At 54.8% G+C, this 18,609-nt stretch overlaps 4 protein-coding genes across 4 annotated transcripts; 2 read left to right on the plus strand and 2 right to left on the minus strand.

Moving 5' to 3' along the window:
* Positions 1 to 2,134: 2,134 nt before the first annotated feature.
* On the minus strand, positions 2,135 to 7,147 carry P152DRAFT_465556 (heavy metal translocatin; the record flags this gene model as incomplete). The annotated part of the gene is made up of 5 exons (XM_033680637.1): positions 2,135 to 2,920; positions 3,293 to 3,462; positions 3,586 to 4,604; positions 5,100 to 6,355; positions 7,031 to 7,147. 5 exons carry the CDS (start codon positions 7,145 to 7,147, stop codon positions 2,135 to 2,137), a joined length of 3,348 nt encoding a protein of 1,115 aa, XP_033535339.1.
* A 3,372-nt stretch (positions 7,148 to 10,519) lies between these two features.
* On the plus strand, positions 10,520 to 13,651 carry P152DRAFT_289314 (sulfate permease-like protein). Its single transcript, XM_033675000.1, has 4 exons — positions 10,520 to 11,234; positions 11,284 to 11,970; positions 12,023 to 12,903; positions 12,956 to 13,651. The coding sequence occupies exons 1-4, from the start codon at positions 10,934 to 10,936 to the stop codon at positions 13,598 to 13,600; spliced, it is 2,514 nt and encodes an 837-aa protein (XP_033535340.1). The 5' UTR covers positions 10,520 to 10,933; the 3' UTR covers positions 13,601 to 13,651.
* A 481-nt stretch (positions 13,652 to 14,132) lies between these two features.
* Positions 14,133 to 15,668, plus strand: P152DRAFT_457077 (RNA-binding domain-containing protein). The gene has a single exon (XM_033679156.1). The coding sequence runs from the start codon at positions 14,171 to 14,173 to the stop codon at positions 15,335 to 15,337; it is 1,167 nt and encodes a 388-aa protein (XP_033535341.1). The 5' UTR covers positions 14,133 to 14,170; the 3' UTR covers positions 15,338 to 15,668.
* P152DRAFT_457078 (KEX1 protease precursor) lies at positions 15,331 to 18,478 on the minus strand. The gene has a single exon (XM_033679157.1). The coding sequence runs from the start codon at positions 18,038 to 18,040 to the stop codon at positions 15,557 to 15,559; it is 2,484 nt and encodes an 827-aa protein (XP_033535342.1). The 5' UTR covers positions 18,041 to 18,478; the 3' UTR covers positions 15,331 to 15,556.
* Positions 18,479 to 18,609: the final 131 nt, after the last annotated feature.

Below are 18,609 nucleotides of genomic sequence, written 5' to 3' on the forward strand. Positions count from 1 at the left end.
GAACTTCCTCATCGGGTGATGAACCCGAGCCTTCATCTTCGGAACTCCATGACTCGCGGACTTGTGAACCGAATCGCGCTTCGCTGATATCCTGCTCATGCACCTCGTAGATTTCGAGGTACTTATCCACCTCTTTCTCGTGATCCGCATACCGCTTGAAATCATCCGTCATATCGAGCAACATCGTTAGCAGTCCGCCAAGATCTTTGTTCAAGCATCTTCTCAACGACAGCAGTCGGGGTTTCTGGTCATCTCTGTCTGCAGCGATCTCCTCCACGTCATTCAATATGCCCAGCGTCTCTCTCCCAGCCTCATCAAACACCGTCATAGCCGAGAGCATCTGTTGGGCAATTTCGACCGCCCGCCTCCGAACATGTTCTAGCCATTGTTGTCGAATGTAGAGATATCCCACCGTGACGAGGGCCCACGACAACACCATCGCGAAGCATAACCGTGCCAAACTCCAACCCTGTGCCGTATGCGCCCATTTAACCGCCGCCGCGATCACGCACGCGACGACCGGAACGGCCGCCACTTCATGCACATCCAGGCCCCTCGCCAGCACCTGGCCACTGGATAGTCTTTCCAACTGATTCTTCCCATTCGCTCCGCCTACCTCCTTCACCCATCCTGGTATCTCCACCGGAAACGTGGAAGCCGCTCCATCCGCGGCGAGCAACGGCGACGTCGCGAGGATGTAGCGGAATTGTTCGAGGAACTTGGCGCCTTCGGCCTCGCGGATGGCGGCGCGGAGTTGGTTGAGGAGGGACATGTTGGTCGGGAGGGAGTCGGCTAGTTGGGAGAGTGAAGGGATGGAGAGGTGGAGATGTGGAGAGAGGTGGGCAAGGAGGGTTTGGAGGTGGGAGGTGACGGATGTAGGCGTCACATCTGACGAGGTGGAGGGATGTGGCGAGTTGGTGGAATAGTCTGTTTGCGAAGGGTCAGTATTTGCGATAGGAAGTGAAATTGAACCGGAGGGTGATTTTGTCAACGAAACCAACGGTGTGAGATTCACTTTGGTCTCGTGGTTGGATATATCACTTTTCATATTCCCAACATACCTTCAAGATAGGCAGCAAGCGGCGAGCCATGCTGCACAACTGACTCCATCACCACCGGAACTTCTTGCACTCTCCTGGCGACTCATCCACCATATACCTCGTGACGGTATTTGTTTGTGAACGTCCAAGTGCGCCCGACTGCACCACGTAGTCTCGTCTGTCCAGTTCCGAACCGATACTGTGTCCTGATATACACTCAACAAACCACGATTTTGAAGTTCCCGAAATCTTTCAAAAGTCGGTTGTCCAGAATCAGTTTGAGATGGAATCTATGACTGAAGGAGCGGATGTATATGGTCGAAGAATCACAGCACAAACAAGGTGAACTGCGATGGAAGACGGAGGATGCAGGTGATGATGAATTCCTGCGCCTACGACTCGGAATAAGGGAATGAACTCGCAGGCGTCGCCGATCGTCGACCAGGATCTCGGCCTCCTTGGCTTCTGGAAGACGCAAGCGGCAAGACGGATGTTTTGGACACTTTTGCGACGCTCTGGGTTGCTGTGGCGTTTCGTAATCTTAGTTTCAAGTTTCAACGGCTCGTCCCTGAAGGCCGAGAGGCTCCGTGTTGCTTATTCCGTTTCGAGATTCCTATCACGGTATCGTATCTATGTGTAAGGTACGCGGAAATTGGCATAGCAACAGATATGTACGGGAAAATATGGGTGAAATGTTAATATATTTTCCCCGCATGTCCGGTGCCGAGTCCATGGCTGAGTTAATATGAATCTATTTCCACGTGCGACACCCTCGACGTGCATGTGTATCACTGGATCAACCATGCGGAGACGGGAATTAAGCGACATTGAGATACAAAAAAGATTCATTCTTCCGTGATGACAGACTAGAAATCCCGAACGAAACTCCAGGTTTCATCATGCGGATGCAACTCCTTTATCGCATGATCGACCTCGACATCCCGAGTGCTGATGGTATCTGATGCTCTGACGCCTTGCCGAAATGCACCTAGCAAAATCGTTTGTACTCCCTGCCAATGATACACTCGGCCCCTCAACCCGGTAGTATCATAATCAAAGAAACCCTATTCCCAACCCGAATACCTATCCCTTCCTCACTTCTTATACCTGAACCCCAACCCCGGCAGCCTCGACCGCAACGCCAAACTACTTCCTACGACGCTCAAACTCGAGCACGCCATCGCCAAACTCGCCCACACCGGATCTAACCGCACGTGCGCTCCGTTGCTCTCCACCGGATACAGCACCCCCGCCGCCACCGGCATCGCGATTAGATTGTACACACAGGCCCACCCGAAGTTGAACCACACCCGTCGGAACACCTTGCGCGACAGATCGATCAGTGTGAGGACCGACGACAGCTTCGAGTGGATCAGGATGAAGTCCGCGGAGGAGATCGCGATGTCGCTGCCGGAGCCAATGGCGATGCCCACGTCCGCCATGGTGAGGGCGGGGGAGTCGTTGATGCCGTCACCGACCATCGCGACGGTGGCGCGGCCAGCGGGATAGGATTCCTCGGCATCTGTTGACTCATTGCTGCGTTTCCGTTGGCTCCGCTGCTTCTTCTTGTTCTTTTTCCGCGCCGGTACCGTCTTCTGGAGCCACTTAATCTTCTCGGCCTTCTGTTCCGGGAGGACACCGGCGATGACGTTCGTGGGCTTGATGCCGACCTGCGCCGCGACAGCCTGCGCGGTTGTGGGGTTGTCGCCGCTGAGCATCCAGACTTCGATTCCGCGCTTGGTTAAGGCGGACACGATGCCGGGCGCCTCGTCGCGGAGAGGGTCGGAGATGGCGAAGAGGGATGTGAGGATGTAGGTGCCGGTGCCCACGGTGGAATGGATGGATGAGCGGATGGATTGAGGCGGGTTGCGAGAGTAGCGCTCGGTTTTGGAGTTGTTGGTGGGAGGGAGGGGGAAGTTATAGGTGTCGTGAGCGTCCCAATAGGTGGATTGAGGCATGTAGCTACCCGTGCCGATGGACGGGTCGCCTTGAGGGAGGTCGGCACCAGAGGGGTAGAATGTGCCACTGCGGTTCCCTGGTAGGCTACCTAACCCAGGCTGGAGCTCGTCACCGTAGTCGCTCATCGAGTAAGTTTCCGGCCCGCGAGATTCTCGTAAGTATGAAGGCCTCGGGGGTCGCAGAGGCGCACCATGATCTGCATCCGCCTTGAAAGGGTTGTTGCTCGATCGAAACCGACGGTTTTCTGTCGATGGCTTCTCGCTGATGGACTGCCGTTTGGCCTCCGACTTCACCCTTAATTCCTCAGGCGTGGTATAAGCTGCACGCAACGCCACCAGGACAACACTCCTGCCTTGCCTCTTCCAGCCCTGAAGAATACCATAGCTGTGCTCGTCGATGCCGACATCGTGTTCTTCAAGTAGTCTCTCATTGCCGACCAAGACATCGACGTCAAGCAAGGCCCCTGACTTCTGCGCTCCATCTGATGCGAGGCCTCCCAGCGGAAGGGCGAATGATGCGGTCATTCCCATCCCCGGCACCTCCTCAGCATCCCTCACTTCCAATTCATCCAGTGCGGCTTTCGCACCTGGTTTGGAATCCGAGATGTCCATCTCTTTATCTGCTTCCCCATCCGTATCCTTACTCGGGCTCTTTATACCGAGTCGCTCCTCACAGAAGTCCATCACCGCTTTCGCCACCGGATGCCCACTCCCACTCTCAACCTGCCTCACCATCGCCAACACCTCGTCGGCGTCATCGTCGCTGGTCATTTTCCATCCCGTAACTTTTGGGTCCCCGCCCTCCGTCAGCGTCCCCGTCTTGTCGAACACCACCACGTCGAGATCGCTGGCTTCCTGGAATGCCTCGCCGCCGCCCTTGACCAGGATGCCGAACTTAGCCGCCAGCCCACCGCCCACAAACATGGCCGTCGGCGCCGCGAGTCCGATGCCGCACGGGCACGCGACGACGAAGACCGCGATGGCGAACCGCAGACTCCAGAGCGGGTAGCCGCCCTGACTGTTGTCCAGATAGGAATCCGGCAACAAGCCCGCCATGCCCGTCGCGAGCCAGACCGTCCAGGTGACGATCGCCACCAAGATTACGAATGGCACGAAATGCGACGTGATGATGTCGGCCGCGCGCTCCACCGGCGCGCGATGTGTCTGCCCTTCCCGCACCACTTTGATGATCTGATCCAACATGCTCGACCCGTCCGTTGTCGTGAGCTTCATGCTCACCGGCCCCGTCCGGTTCACCGTACCGCTGTACACGGTGTCGCCGATCTCCTTCTGTACTGGTCGGCTTTCGCCCGTTAGGCTACTCTCGTCAAAGCGTGACGAGCCGTCAATGATGATGCCATCGAACGGAGGCGAGCCACCGGCCTGCACGCGCACCACATCACCGACATCCAGCAGCGCAACGGGGATCTTTCGGCCGCTGACGTTGGTCGATTCGACGAGGATGGCTTCGGAGGGACGGAGGTTGCCGAGGTTGGTCACGGCGTCGCCGGTTTTCGCTTTGCTGTATGCCTCGAGAAAGCGGCCCATGAGGAGGAACATGGTGAGGAAGATGACGGAGTCGAAGTAGATACCGGAGCCGTCCATGCTGTGGGTGCCTCCGGAGGCATTGGGAAGGGTGGAGTTGGCCATGCCGCCCATACCGGGAAGAGCAGAGGCGGTCGGAAGCATGTTGTGACCGCTGTGCATTTGGGAGGAAAGGGTGTCGATAGTTGTGGCTGTTGCAGCAAAGGGACTTGGAGCAGTGTCGGTCTCAATTAAATGACCTGAATGGGAAGACATATCGTCAATCCCTAGGACCGGTGTGGGGGCAGCGGTGGGACCAGACGTTAGTGTTGAGAGTCCTATCGAGGTCCATATCATATCCATGTCCGTTGGCATCGGCGCTGGTGATTCCGCTGCTGGTGGTTGTGGGACTGGTGATTCCGCTGCTGGTTGCGGAGCTGGTGATTCCGCCGGTGGTTGCTGGGCAGGCGATTCCGCCGGTGGTTGAGCCGCTGCTGGTTCAGGTTCTGTTGCATCTCCCTCTGTTGGATGCGAATGTCCAGCGGGCATATCATCCTGACGTTTGAAGACGGCTAACACAGCTCTCTTCATATCCTTCATATCGTGACCACCATGTTTCGGCTTTTCCAGCGCGCCGATGATCAGCTCCGCGATGCTACTGAAGTAGGCGATCGACGTCCCTAAGCACATCAGCATGTTCATGCTTCCGAACCGGACGAACCGCTTCCACATCGGCGTCTTGCTTCCCGGTCGCCACATCGCTTTGACTTCTTTTATGGCTTTGCGGTGGAAGATGTCGGCTCCGAAGAAATATACCGGCGTCGCGAGGATGAATAGCGCCCATTCGGATCGAGAAACGGTGCCGGTCCACATCGGCGCCATCATGAATGTTCGAACGGCGTTGTCGTGATGGAGCAGACTCATACAAACGATCCCGATTATGAAGGCTGGGATGCCCGCCGTGACGCACAATGCGAGGCGTAAGAGGATGGTACGCCTCTCTCTTGCATGCAATGCGCGACTCCTGTCTTCTAAGGTGGGAGCATGATAGGGGGTTGGTTTGAATTCCGGGTTGACGGATGCGACAAGGTCGAAGATGGTTCGGATCGTGAAGTGCGGGGCGTGTGGAGCGTATTGAACCTCGAAAATCGGATCGGCGGTGGTCGCGATCTTCTCGAGCGATATCTTGCCCTTGAACTCCTGCTCGAGCGCGTCGACTATGTGCGTGGGGCAGTGATGGCAGAACATGCCGTCGACTCGGAAGGAAACGGTTCGATATGTCTCTTCTTGCTCGGCTGCCGCTGCGTTGACCATGTTCTCCAGCGTCGCGTCGAAGCCCGCGTCCTCGATCGCTTCGGTGATCGCCCCCACATTGTCCTTTCCTTTGAATTCGACGACGCCACTGTTCTGGATCAAGTTGATATCGACCTGGTTGACGAAGTCAAGCTGCTTAACGACAGTGCTGACATTGCCGACACATGCAGCACACGTCATGCCGCCAATCATATAGGTCGCTTTCCAAACATCGCCGCCGCCTTCGAGCACCAGCGTCCTCCGCTTTTTCGCTCCACCGATCTCTTCCAGCCCCTCGATGGTTGCGTCGAATCCTGCATCTTCAATGGTTGACCTGACCTGTTCAGCATGATCGTTACCCTCGAAGACCACGGTGGCGCTATGGGTGAGGAGCGAGACGTTGATGGTTCGAACGAACGGAAGCTCCTCCACAGCATTCGTAATGGCTCCGACACATGCAGAGCAGGTCATACCAACGATGCTGATGTCGGCCTTGAACGTCCCTGCTGCTGAGGTCGGGTCAACGATAACTGAAATCTCCTTTTTGGCCAAGGCCTTGGCCCTCGCCTCTTCCCCCGAAGGAAGGTATGTTGTATCCGTCGATGGCCGGTAATGTTGAGTATCAAACGACGCCTGTGGCGCAAGCCCACGAGGTCGGTCATTGAAGCTGGCGACCTGCCGCAACGGCACGATATCGGTCGGTTGGTTCGACGCTTTCTCCAGCCCCCGTTCCTGCCGGCACTCAGCGCAGTTCTCGGAGTGTTTCATTTCTTTTCCCATCCTGTCCAGCTGTTCGTTTCGGCCGTAGTATGAGGTAATCGAGTACTCGTCCAAGTAACTCGACCGCGGCGAGCGAAGTCCTTTATGCTCGCGGAATGAGCGTCTCCATCGAGCTACCGCTTCGGTAAAGCTATTTTCCCAGTCGTCGCCAGTGTTGGCCGAGGAGACAACCTGGACTTCTTCCTGGCCTCGTGGGGTCCGCTGAAAGATGCTATGGATGTCGAACCCTTCGTTTTCGAGGGAGGTCGAAATGTCTTGCGTCCGAAGCAAGGAGGAGTGATGGACGATTACGGAATGAGAAATGATGGATGTGGAGACTCCAGTCGGCGCTGGTTCGAGTAACCCGAGCGTGTCCTTGATATTCACAACACAGGAAGGACAGTGCAGGTTCGTGATATAGAGAGTAGTAGTGAGGTCCTCTGCCTTGTCGTCCACGGCCGGAGAGGGCTTTTTCAAAGGTGTGGCGGACCGGAACGGTGATGTAGGACTGCAAGAAACCGTTTCTGCAGGCATCCGTTCAGGGACAGATTGACCACGGCGATGTTTTATCATATTGGCAGCGTCCCCGTTACTATTTGATTGCTGTGACCCCGGCTTCAAAGGCCCGGAATGCTTAGAATCTGCCATGGCAAAATTGGGAACCGTGGCGTGAGTTGATCAAACGGGGCGTCCCTGTCATAGATTGGCAACTAGAATGGAGATTGAGGAATGCTTCCGCGGTGACAGGGCAGTAATACAATAAAGTGCGGCTTATATGGAAGCGGAGACAGATGGTGGGAGGGATAAAGTGAGACTTAATATCGGGCTGTATGGAGAAATTGACATGCCAATGAACTTCCTCCGCGTGATTCACCGATGCGATAGAATGTTTGAGACTCCGAAAGAAACACTGTCACTGGGTTTAATACGGTCTGCGTGTATTGTGCGATGTATTTTCATTGACAGAATCTGCCTGCATGAGTCAAAACGTAAGAAATTTGCACGCCTTTTCCCATCCGCCTCTCGCATAAATCTCGCAAACGTCATGGCGGCCTAGACGGACAGCTTTCCACCCAACGGCAGGCGCTGGAATCTTCCATTATCAACGGCGTTGGTGCCGAGTCCGAAGCAGCAGCGGCCATGACGGGTAAATGCCAATCAGGGATAGATATTAAATCTTGTTACACAGGAGGGGGGAAGGTTGTCGAGGATAGATTCGAGTTGGAGTGACGTTGATGGAAGACGCTGCCCTTAGCAATGCTTGTCTTGGAATACGGGTTTCTGATTGGCTAGTTAAGCCCTTTCCCCAGGTTCCACCCTTGCTTGTCCCCTTGCTTGTCTCCTTGCCACCTTTCGAATAGATGAACTCTCCCCACCTTCCTTTCAACCTCGTGGTCCTGTACTTGGCGGAATATACATAAGTATACATACATTGGGCTGGAACGAACGAGAAATTGGCTACAATATGCGTGGACATGCTGCTGCGATTTCACACTTGCCACAATGCGCATTTCGTGGCGATGAGGCTATGGCGATGGCATCAGATCTTCTGTACATTCCAGCGGCCAAAGCAGTGTGATGCCTAGGGGAATGATTTCGTATCATTTGGTGACTGGTATAGTAACCGGAGATGAATTTCACACCATCGTGTTACCAGTGTCTTTCTTTTCAAGTCAAATTCTTCAAGTCTTGGACTGCATGGCAACATCTCAGCGGCGTTATCACCATCGTGTCATGGGGCGCTTGCCCTTATCAAACCACAATATAGCTCTCTTTTCTTCTATCTTTGTAATATCGACCTGCATCTGATTCATACCGGGTACGCTAGAACTCGTGGCATGACAAATGCCATCCTCGTGTGACATTTCGAACGCGTCCATCGGGCGGCTCAAAGCTTGAGTGCAATAAAGCCATGCGACCATCTGGTCTTTATCTGGGGCTATCTGGCATATCATCGTACAATCTGACCGAGGCACTAGTCGCGATATTGTGTATGGACGAATCGGCATGAAGCTGACAATATATTTGACGAGGGCGGACCGCATCCCCGTCACCACAAGGCAATAATATCCCTGTTCGTATAAGCTCCGAAATTAACGTTAAATTTAACTATAATCTCCGAACTCACATCTTCAGTCGGACTCCAACTCTATCGTACCATACTCTATTCCGCACCGCTTCCAATGCCACCTTCGAATCCCTGGGACGAAGGTGTTCCCCGCCCAAATTAAGCACCTCCAAGATTTCTCGGCGCATATCAAATGCCGTGATCAATTTGAAGCTCCTCGGAAGAAGTTTGGTCGTCTCAAGCGAGCCACTGACCCCGTGGACGGTGTGTTCGGCTCCACGAATGGAAGGTGACGCTGAAATCAATCTCATCGTATTTGCTATTACGGGAACGAGGCAATATCGGGCCGGATGTCTCGGATCCGAACCTCATTGTTACCGACATGGAACGAAGAGCAAGATGCCACTCTGTGGGCGAATGACGCAAGTTGACACGTTTTGTTCGAGTCGCCTGGTAAACTGGTGTGAAAGGAGAGGAATGCCTCGAATCAACAAGCGTATACAATGGACAATTGTTTGAACCTTAACAAAGAGGTTCTCACTTGGACGGACGGAGCGTCGAATTATGCTCTCAATGTCGAGTAGCACAGTTTTGACAAGTACTCAAAGCGAAATTGAACCACATGCGGTGGTCGCCATGGTACTGTTCCGTCAGCATCAAAGGATACGACAGAATTTTGAGAGGTACAGATATTTCGTCATCAACTCTCATACTTCCCTTACACTGCCAGGATTGAGGAGCACTTGGCCAAAAGACACCAGTCATGGTTAGCAGCACAATACCACAAAGCACAAACATCAGATCTGGGGACAGGTACGTCATCGGCTGGTCTCTCCAAAGTCTCCATGCCCTGTCCGAACAATACCCTGTTTGCCTTAGAGCCTTAGGGACTTGATGCCTCAGGCATGAAAGAAAACAAGTTAGTCACGTGCCTGCGATTGGATCCTTGGGCCATGGGAGTGGACCTTCCAAGCGTCTCTTTCAACCTCAAAGTCGAAACATCAGACAAAGAGATCATTATTCCTCAATAGCCTTTTGGGGGTTTAATTTCTTTCGTTCGCAACAATGGCGGCCCTTCAGCTCTTATGCAATGCCAATGGAAACGCCCGCGCTTGGCCCTGGCGTGCTTCCCTTGGCCATTGCAGATGTAGCCAGGGGATATGCACTGTTCAAGATGGTCAAGAGATGCATCGAAGCGATACGCGGATTCGCACCGATTGAAGCGTAAGTTCCCCAGTTTTTGGACCAGTGGCGTATCATTGCTCAACACAACTTTCGCCTCAAGATACTCCAAAGTTTCGTTCTCCGGTGAACCAGGAGGAATCAGGTCAAATGTGTGGTGACTGTGGTCGATCGTTCTGTCCAGCGCGATGATGCGAAATGTCGTGCTCGCGGGAGGCCCGCCAAAACCCCTGTTCGCTTCATGCTTTGTTTTTCTCCCACCCCATTCATTCCCGTTCATTGGCCCATCTTTCAAATGTCATCAGGTACAATTTATCACTATGTACTAAGATTGTACCACGGTATGACCACCTGTAACTGAGGTAAGACATATCTTGTGGCCTAGTTTAGGGTGCAGACCGTGCGGTTCCAATTCACTGGTCCGATTCAAAGTTCGCTAGACCTGGCTCGTGGGATTTCTGTTTCTTTCTCGTGTTGGATTGCATGTCCTTTGCATGATCTTTTCTCTCTCACTAGATCCCTCCAAGACGTCTAGGAAGTCAAGAGATTTACAAGTTTGCTTATCTTTCGCCGCTTGAATTGGCACTAAACGCTATATGCTTGTCCTTATGACGTCTGCGACGCGTCGACCTTAACTCATTTCTATCATCGATTTGACCTCGAGATTTGCGCCATCCTCTCTCTTTCCAAACGAATCCCCTGAATCTCAGCCTTCATCAATCCCCGAACAGCTCGCTTCTCCTCGGGATTTGCCGAGTCGCAATAGCTCGCCATCAAGCCTCCTCTGCAGGATATTATATGTGGCTTGGAATCTTACGAAATGGAATCGTAATAGCCTCACCCTGAAAAGCATATCCCCCCACTTGGAGGCTCTCACGTAACTACGCCCCACGATCTAGCCCGTCCCATCGAGCAGGTGCAATATCCTTACCCAGTCCGCCGCACGCGACTGAGGCCTGCATCGGAGACCCTTGGTTCTTAGGTCTGGTCTTGAGCATTGATCACGTCGATCCGCTATAAACCTGGCCTTCCCCGAATCATTTCAATCATTTTTATGATCTACATCTTATGCGACTCCATTGACATCTGATTTCGAAACATCGACAACGATGTCTCAAGATGGAACTAAGTCCACCGATACCTGGACCAAAGTCGGCCGTGGGCTGGCGAAGGGTTTAGGAATCGAGTTGGAGGACCCTGTCCACAATGAGAGGGTGACGCGTGGTGAATCAGTCTTCTCGGTCACCAGCGCCGATACATATGTTGAAGAAGAACCAACCGTCGCCGAGTGGCTTCGACAAGTTGCTCCTACCGGCCAAACTGTCGTCCAGTATTTCATCAACCTCTTCCCCTTCCTGAAATGGATCGGCCGGTACAATTTACAATGGCTCATTGGAGATCTTATTGCTGGTAAGGATCGCTGGGATTCTCAAAGGTTGACTTGGCTAACATGTTTTAGGCATTACTGTCGGCGCTGTCGTCGTTCCGCAAAGTATGGCATACGCAGAATTGGCCAAACTACCAGTCGAATTCGGACTCTACTCTTCTTTCATGGGAGTCTTGATCTATTGGTTCTTCGCGACCTCGAAGGACATCACCATCGGACCAGTCGCAGTCCTGTCTACCGTCACCGGCAACGTTGTCATTAAAGCTCAGGAGCAAATCCCAGATATGCCGCCATGGATCGTCACATCCGCCCTCGCAATCATTTGCGGTGGGATTGTCACCTTCCTCGGACTGGTGCGTATGGGATGGTTGGTTGAGTTCATTTCTCTCACCGCTATCACTGCGTTCATGACCGGATCCGCCATCAGTATCGCAGCAGGTCAAGTCCCTGCGATGATGGGCATCTCCGGCTTCTCCACTCGAGATGCCACCTATCAGGTGATCATCAATACGCTGAAGGGTTTGCCCCGGACGAACATCAATGCCGCCATGGGATTGAGTGCATTATTCTTGCTATATCTGATCCGCTTTACATGCGGCTACGCCGCACGCAAGCAGCCGCATCGTGCGAAGCTATACTTCTTCCTGTCGACTCTTCGAACTGCGTTCGTCATCCTCTTTTACACGATGATCAGCGCAGCGACGAATCTACACAGGAGGGATAACCCTCGGTTCAGAATCCTCGGGAATGTGCCTAGAGGTAAGTGATGTCGGCAAACTACTAAGAAGGAAAGACGCTAATCACATTATAGGTTTCCAACACGCGAAGGTTCCCGAGCTTAATTCTACCATCATCCGCACCTTTACCAATGAAATTCCCGCCGCAGTCATCGTTTTGCTGATCGAGCACATTTCCATCTCCAAATCCTTCGGCCGCATCAACAATTATACCATTGACCCGAGCCAGGAACTAGTCGCCATCGGCGTCACCAACCTGCTGGGTCCATTTTTAGGTGGTTACCCGGCCACTGGTTCGTTTAGTCGAACGGCAATCAAGAGCAAATCTGGCGTGCGAACTCCATTTGCCGGTGTTATTACCGCGATAATCGTCTTGTTGGCCATCTATGCACTTCCTGCGGTCTTCTTCTACATCCCAAATGCCTCCCTTTCAGCTGTCATCATCCACGCTGTTGGCGACCTCATCACCCCACCCAATACTGTCTATCAATTCTGGCGGATATCCCCACTGGAAGTTCCGATCTTCTTCGCTGGTGTTTTCGTCACAATCTTTACCTCCATTGAGAATGGTATCTACACGACCATCGCGATTTCTGCTGCCATGTTGCTCTTCCGGATGTTCAAGGCCAAAGGTCGATTCCTCGGCAAGGTCAAGGTCCACTCCGTGATCGGAGACCATCTTCTGAACCCGGATCAGTCGTCAGGAAAGCCTCGACTGAAGCAACTTCCCAAAGGCGATCCGGAGGAGAACACCCGAAACATTTTCTTACCGCTCGACCACAAAGACGGCAGCAATCCGACCGTTGAAGTCAGCGCGCCCTACCCAGGGATCTTCATCTATCGATTCTCTGAGGGATACAACTATCCCAACGCAAATCATTATCTCGACTATCTCGTTGCCTCGATCTTCAAGGAGACCCGAAGGACCGACCCACATTCCTATGGCCGCCTCGGAGTACGTTGTTTCAACTCCCAACCCTTTATCCAGTCAACTAACATCATCACAGGACCGTCCATGGAACGACCCCGGCCCATCCCGCAGCGAAATGAAGCGAATCGACGCCGCCGGCGGTGTCGTCGAAGACGAGCGCCCCACCCTCAAAGCTATCATCCTCGACTTCTCCTCCGTCAACAACGTCGACGTGACCTCGGTCCAAAATCTCATCGACGTCCGCAACCAGCTCGACCGCTACGCCACCCCCGACCTCGTGGACTGGCACTTTGCCTGCATTAACAACCGCTGGACGAAGCGCGCCCTTGCCGCCGCCGGGTTCGGTCTCCCGACCTCGGCGTTCAAGGACGGCAGCGCGGGACACTGGAAGCCGATCTTCTCGGTGGCGGAGATCGGTGGATCGGATTCGGCGGCGGTGGCAGCGGATTACCGGAACCGCGAGGACGAGGAGAACCAGCGGCGGGCGTCGGTGGTGGCGGCGCTGCCGGCGGATGCGGTGACGCGGCAGTCGAGCTCGGAGGACGACGCGGTGACGGAGGCGTTGGAGAAGACGCTGAGCTCGACGAAGGCGTATGGGACGGTGAAGACGACGGATCGGAAAGTCGCGGTGGTGCATGGGTTGAATCGGCCACTGTTCCATATGGATTTGACGAGCGCGTTGCAGGCGGCGATCGCGAATATAGAGGGGAAGACGGTGTAGATGGGGGAGATGCTTATTTTAATTTACTTTGAGATACCTCTGGATGATACGCAGATAACGGCTGTGGATTCCGTTTCTTCACGCAGGAAATTATAATTGTCCTAGCATGCCTTTGTGCTCCGATTTCTGTAGAGTATCACTGCATGTTCAAGTGTGTAGACAGTGATCGCTTCCATTGTTCCTGAGTTGTCCATTCCTTTGGATGGAACCTTCGAGGCTGCCTGTTCCTGTGCCCACCGCTGCAAATCTTGTAGACCAGTAGGCGTCTCTACGCACCAAGCATTGTTATCTAATTGCTTGACTTTCATTCCTACGAATTTTTAAGCAGTACGTAATTTCACCCCCTGGACGAATCCAACCGGCTGGTTGACTGTGCTGCTTCAATCGGCTTGGGCGAACCCTGTCCATCGCGCTAGTCCCGAATCGGAAAAACAAAAATTCATTAAAATTCAAACTTCATCTGCACCATCTCAACCAACTTTGACTACGAACACCACCTGTATCCGAACCAATATTTCTATAAATTCACAACTGTATCAATCCCAAGGCTGTATTCAGTCTCAAGATACAATGGCCGAACCCGACACCACCCTCAAACGCAAGCGCGATGAAGACTTCGAACCCATCGAAGTCGACCTCTCCCTCCCCACCCCCTCCTCCAAAAAGGCCGCCCGCAAAGGCAAGAAGTCCGCCCCCACCACATCCTCCACAACCCTCGAAACTACCGACCCCTCCGCCCCTGAACCTAAGAACCCCAACCACACCCGCTCCCCCTACGGCATCTGGATCGGCAACCTCCCCTGGACCACCACCAAGCCGCTCCTCCGCGCTTTCTTTAACGACAACGGCGTCCTCGACGCGGTCATCACCCGCGTGCACCTCCCACCCCCCAAGAAAGCCGACCTACCGCACCCGAACTCCGTGCGGCCGCCGCCGCAGAACAAGGGGTTCGCGTACGTCGATTTCTCGTCGCAGGAGGCCCTCGACGCCGCGCTGGCGCTGTCGGAGAAGGAGCTGGACGGGCGGAACGTGCTGATTAAGAATGCGACGAACTTCGAGGGGCGGCCGGCGGTGGTGAAAACGGAGAATGGGGCCGAGGGGGGGGCGCAGAGTGCTGCGGATCCAGGGAAGAAGCCGAATAAGCGGGTGTTTGTCGGGAATCTGTCGTTTGATGTGACGAGGGAGGATCTGTTGGAGCATTTTGGGCAGTGTGGGGAGGTGGCGATGGTACATGTCGCGACGTTCGAGGACTCAGGGAAGTGTAAGGGGTATGCGTGGGTGACGTTCGAGGAGCTGGAGGGCGCGGAGGCGGCGGTGAAGGGGTGGGTGCTGGTGCCCGAGGAGGGCGAAGAGTCTGAGGAGGAAGAAGAGGACGAAGAAAAGGAGGGAGAGGCGAAGGTCAAGGTGGCGAAGAAGATGCGCCGGAAGAATATCAAACGGATCGCCGGCCGGCCGATGCGGTGCGAGTTCGCGGAGGACGCGGAGACGCGGTATAAGAAGCGGTATGGCGGACCGAAAGGGGAGCGGAAGCCGTTCGCGGCCAATGGTGGTGGTGCCCGTGAGGCGGGCTCAGGCGAGCAGGAGGGCGGCGATGTGGCGCGAGCGGAGAACTCGTATGCCGGGAAGCCTCACGAGAAGAAGAATCGGAAGTCCAGAGCTCCGCATGTCGCGGAGGCGCCGATGAGGGCGTCCGTGGCAATTGTGGAGGGGGCGGGGAGGAAGACGACGTTTGATTGATTGATATTATGAGATTTCGATGAGAGAGGGAGAGGGTTGGTTGGGGGGTGTTTAAAAATCATCGGGGAAGACGCGTGAAATTTCCACATCGTATATAAATACAACTTTCCGCGCCGCTGAGACGCAGGTACGCATTGTCTTGCATAACCTACATGCATGCATGCCCTTGACTCCAAGTAATCTAGTACAGCAAGGAAACTAATAACCAACCGGAATATCTCACCCTCGTGCCCTGCTCCCACTCCCCTCGCTGCTATCCTCCTCCGCGTCGCTCAACTCGACCTTCTCATCCTGGTACGGCTCCTCATCCTCCTCACTAAACAACTCCTCCTCACTCTCCCCCGCAAACGCATCATACAGCTCCCCCGCCCTCCTCCTCCTCCCCTTCCCCCTCCGCGCAATCATCCCCTCCCGCTCCCCACTCTCCTCCTCATCCGGCAACACGTCAAACTCATACACATCCCGTGGATTCCGCCGCTTCCGCCACCGGATGACCACCAGCGCGATGCACAGCCCAATCACGAACGCCACGATCAGCCCCATCGCGGCGTAGATCCAGATCTGCGTTTTCTTGGACACGCCGAAGGTGGGAAAGGGGGAGGGGAGGAAGGAACTGTCGGGCACGGCGCTGGGGCTGGCGGATGGGTCCGCGCCGATGATGCCGGACGCCTCGGGCGCGTCGCTTGGAGGAGCGCCGGCGGAGGAGGGCTTGCTGGGTCGGTCGATGTGGTCAGTGGGGTTCCCTGGGACCGAGGTGACGGGCGACCCGCCGACAGACGTGGTGTCGGGGGACGCGGTGACGGTGGATGGGTCGTCGTCGTGGTCGCTGTCATCGCCCGGGAGGGGCATCGGGAGGAGACCCTGCTTGTCGGCGTCGATAGATTCGCCCCAGAGTCGGAGTTTCCAGTCCTGGAAGGTGCCGGCGAACTCGTTGACGTGGCGGTCTTTCACGATGATGGTCCAGGTGCCGACGCCGGATTCGCCCCAGTGTACGACGCTCATGAAGGTCCAGTCGACGTAGCCAACGGCGGCGTCGTCGCGGGGGCGGTCGACGGAGAGGTAGGAGACGAGGCCGGTAGGGGAGTGGAGCTCGACGGAGAGGTCGCCGCGGCGTTGGTGGGGGACGTTCATGGTGACAGTGATGTGCTCGACGCGCTCGAAGTTCGCGTCCTTCAGCATGTCTTCGGTGACGTCGAAGGACGACGCGAGGCCTTGGTCGCCCTGTGGGAGCCCGTGGCGGACGTGGATCCATGGGCTGTGGAACCAAGCTTGCGGGTTGACGACCTCCCAGGACTTGGCGAGGTCGACGATGGCGTAGGCGTCGAGGCGGCCGTAGCCGTATTGGTGGTGGAAGCGGCGCCCGAGCGCGGTGTCTTGCCATTCTTCCGGCTGGCTGCCGTCGTAGAAGGGTTGTGCGGTGAGGATGGTGAGGTATTGCATGTCGCGCCAGGTGAGGTCGGGTCGCTGTTCGAGGACGAGGGCGTACACTCCCGCTGCGAGAGGGCCGGCGGCCGATGTGCCTCCGTGACCTCGTGTACAGGTGTCTTTTCCGACGTCGGTGGTGTGGATGGCTTCTCCGGCGCCGGAGCTGTAGGTGACGACGAGCTGCGCGCTGCATTGTTCGGAGTAATAGGGATGTTGGTTCATCTTATCGATGGCTCCGACGGTGATGCTATAGATACTGTTTGTATAGCCGTCGAAGTTGCAGTTGTCGCCATTTGAGGCGCCGTTGCCAGCGGCAAAGACATATATGGTGCCCTTGCCTTGGCGGCCCTTTTGAACGGCGGTGACAAAAGCCCTTCTGATCAGGATTCCCGGACCTTCCATTGTCCTCCCATCATCCGGAGGACCCCATGAACATGAATAAATGTCATTATCTTGAAATCCAAACGTAACCGACTCCGCTTCATCGATATCGGAAATGGGCTTGCTGAGGATGCGGACCCCCGACACCCTCGATTCGTAGGCCACGCCAACACCACAGACATTGTTCCGGACCGCCGCCACCTCGCCTGCACACCTGGTCCCGTGCCGATCGTCGGAAAGGCGCGGTTTCGGTTCGTCGCTTTTGTCGTTAAAGTCGTAAGAGCCCGCCGCGAAATAATTGTCTTTCAAGTCGTCCGAATCCAGGTCCAGCCCGTCGTCGATAATGCACACCGTCGCATTCTTGCCCGTGATGCCTTCCATCCAGACTCCGGTCACATTGAGGTCGTTGCCCACTTGGATAGGGTTATGTAGATGCCATTGATCTCCGAAGATGGGATCCTTAATCCCGAGGCTGCCTGCGTAGTCCACGATCACACGCTTCGATGGGCTTTCCACGACGGGGAGCGCTGATCTCTTGAATAGCCGTTGGCGCAGCGCTTGTTTCTGGTTTAATAGCACTCCGTCCAAGATATGTCGTTCCGTATCCACTTCCCGCTTCCTCCTCCTCCACTTTAATTCTTCGACCGCATCATCGACCACGTCCGCAATGTGCCGTGGCGCACTGAAAACGTGGTGTCCATCCAAGGCGCCAACCTCCCCCTCATAGCGCAGGTTCAAGTGTGACGCGAAATCTCGGGGCGATGTTGAGCCATCCAGATGGACGGCATAATAATCGTTTTGTTCATGGTCCCGCGTATTGCGTACCTGATGCGCTGAGGCAATGGAAGGGACGGCCGTCACCCAAAGGGAGAGCGCCAGGAATATCCGAGGAATCATATCCGTTTAGGATGCATCGGTGTTGATATGTGTCGAAGTCGAGAGAACCCGCGAGGTGGAATATATCCCGATATGTCACCTCGACAGATGAATAGATCGGATGGCTAGGGGGTTGAGCAAAGGTATTGCACCCAGTGCAGGCAGCAGAAAGACGATTCTCGGCGATATCAGATCAGCTGGGAGAAGAGAGAGGGGTAGAATTATTACAATCTTTAAGTGGAAGCAACAAAATATGGAATAGGAAGACACCGCATTGAGGAATTTTCCAGGAGCAATGCGGATTTGGCTGGGATTCTTATTGATACTCAGCCAGTATCATGATGGAAGTCAAGTGTCCTTTAAGAGGGAGTCCATTAACCTGCCGGACCAGCAAGAAGGGGCGCCACAATAGACGCCACAATGGACTCAAATAGATTGGGCTGACTCAGCACTCAACTCGTGTACCGGTGTACGGTACTACGGTGGTCGGTCAGTGACGGTCACTCACTTCGGTGTATCGGTGTATGATCATATGATGTGTCATGTTTATGTGGCTATGTGGCGGTGCAAGTGGGCAATGTGGCTTGATC

This window comes from Eremomyces bilateralis (genome assembly GCF_010015585.1).
Source record: "Eremomyces bilateralis CBS 781.70 unplaced genomic scaffold P152scaffold_6, whole genome shotgun sequence".
Taxonomy (NCBI): domain Eukaryota; kingdom Fungi; phylum Ascomycota; class Dothideomycetes; order Eremomycetales; family Eremomycetaceae; genus Eremomyces; species Eremomyces bilateralis.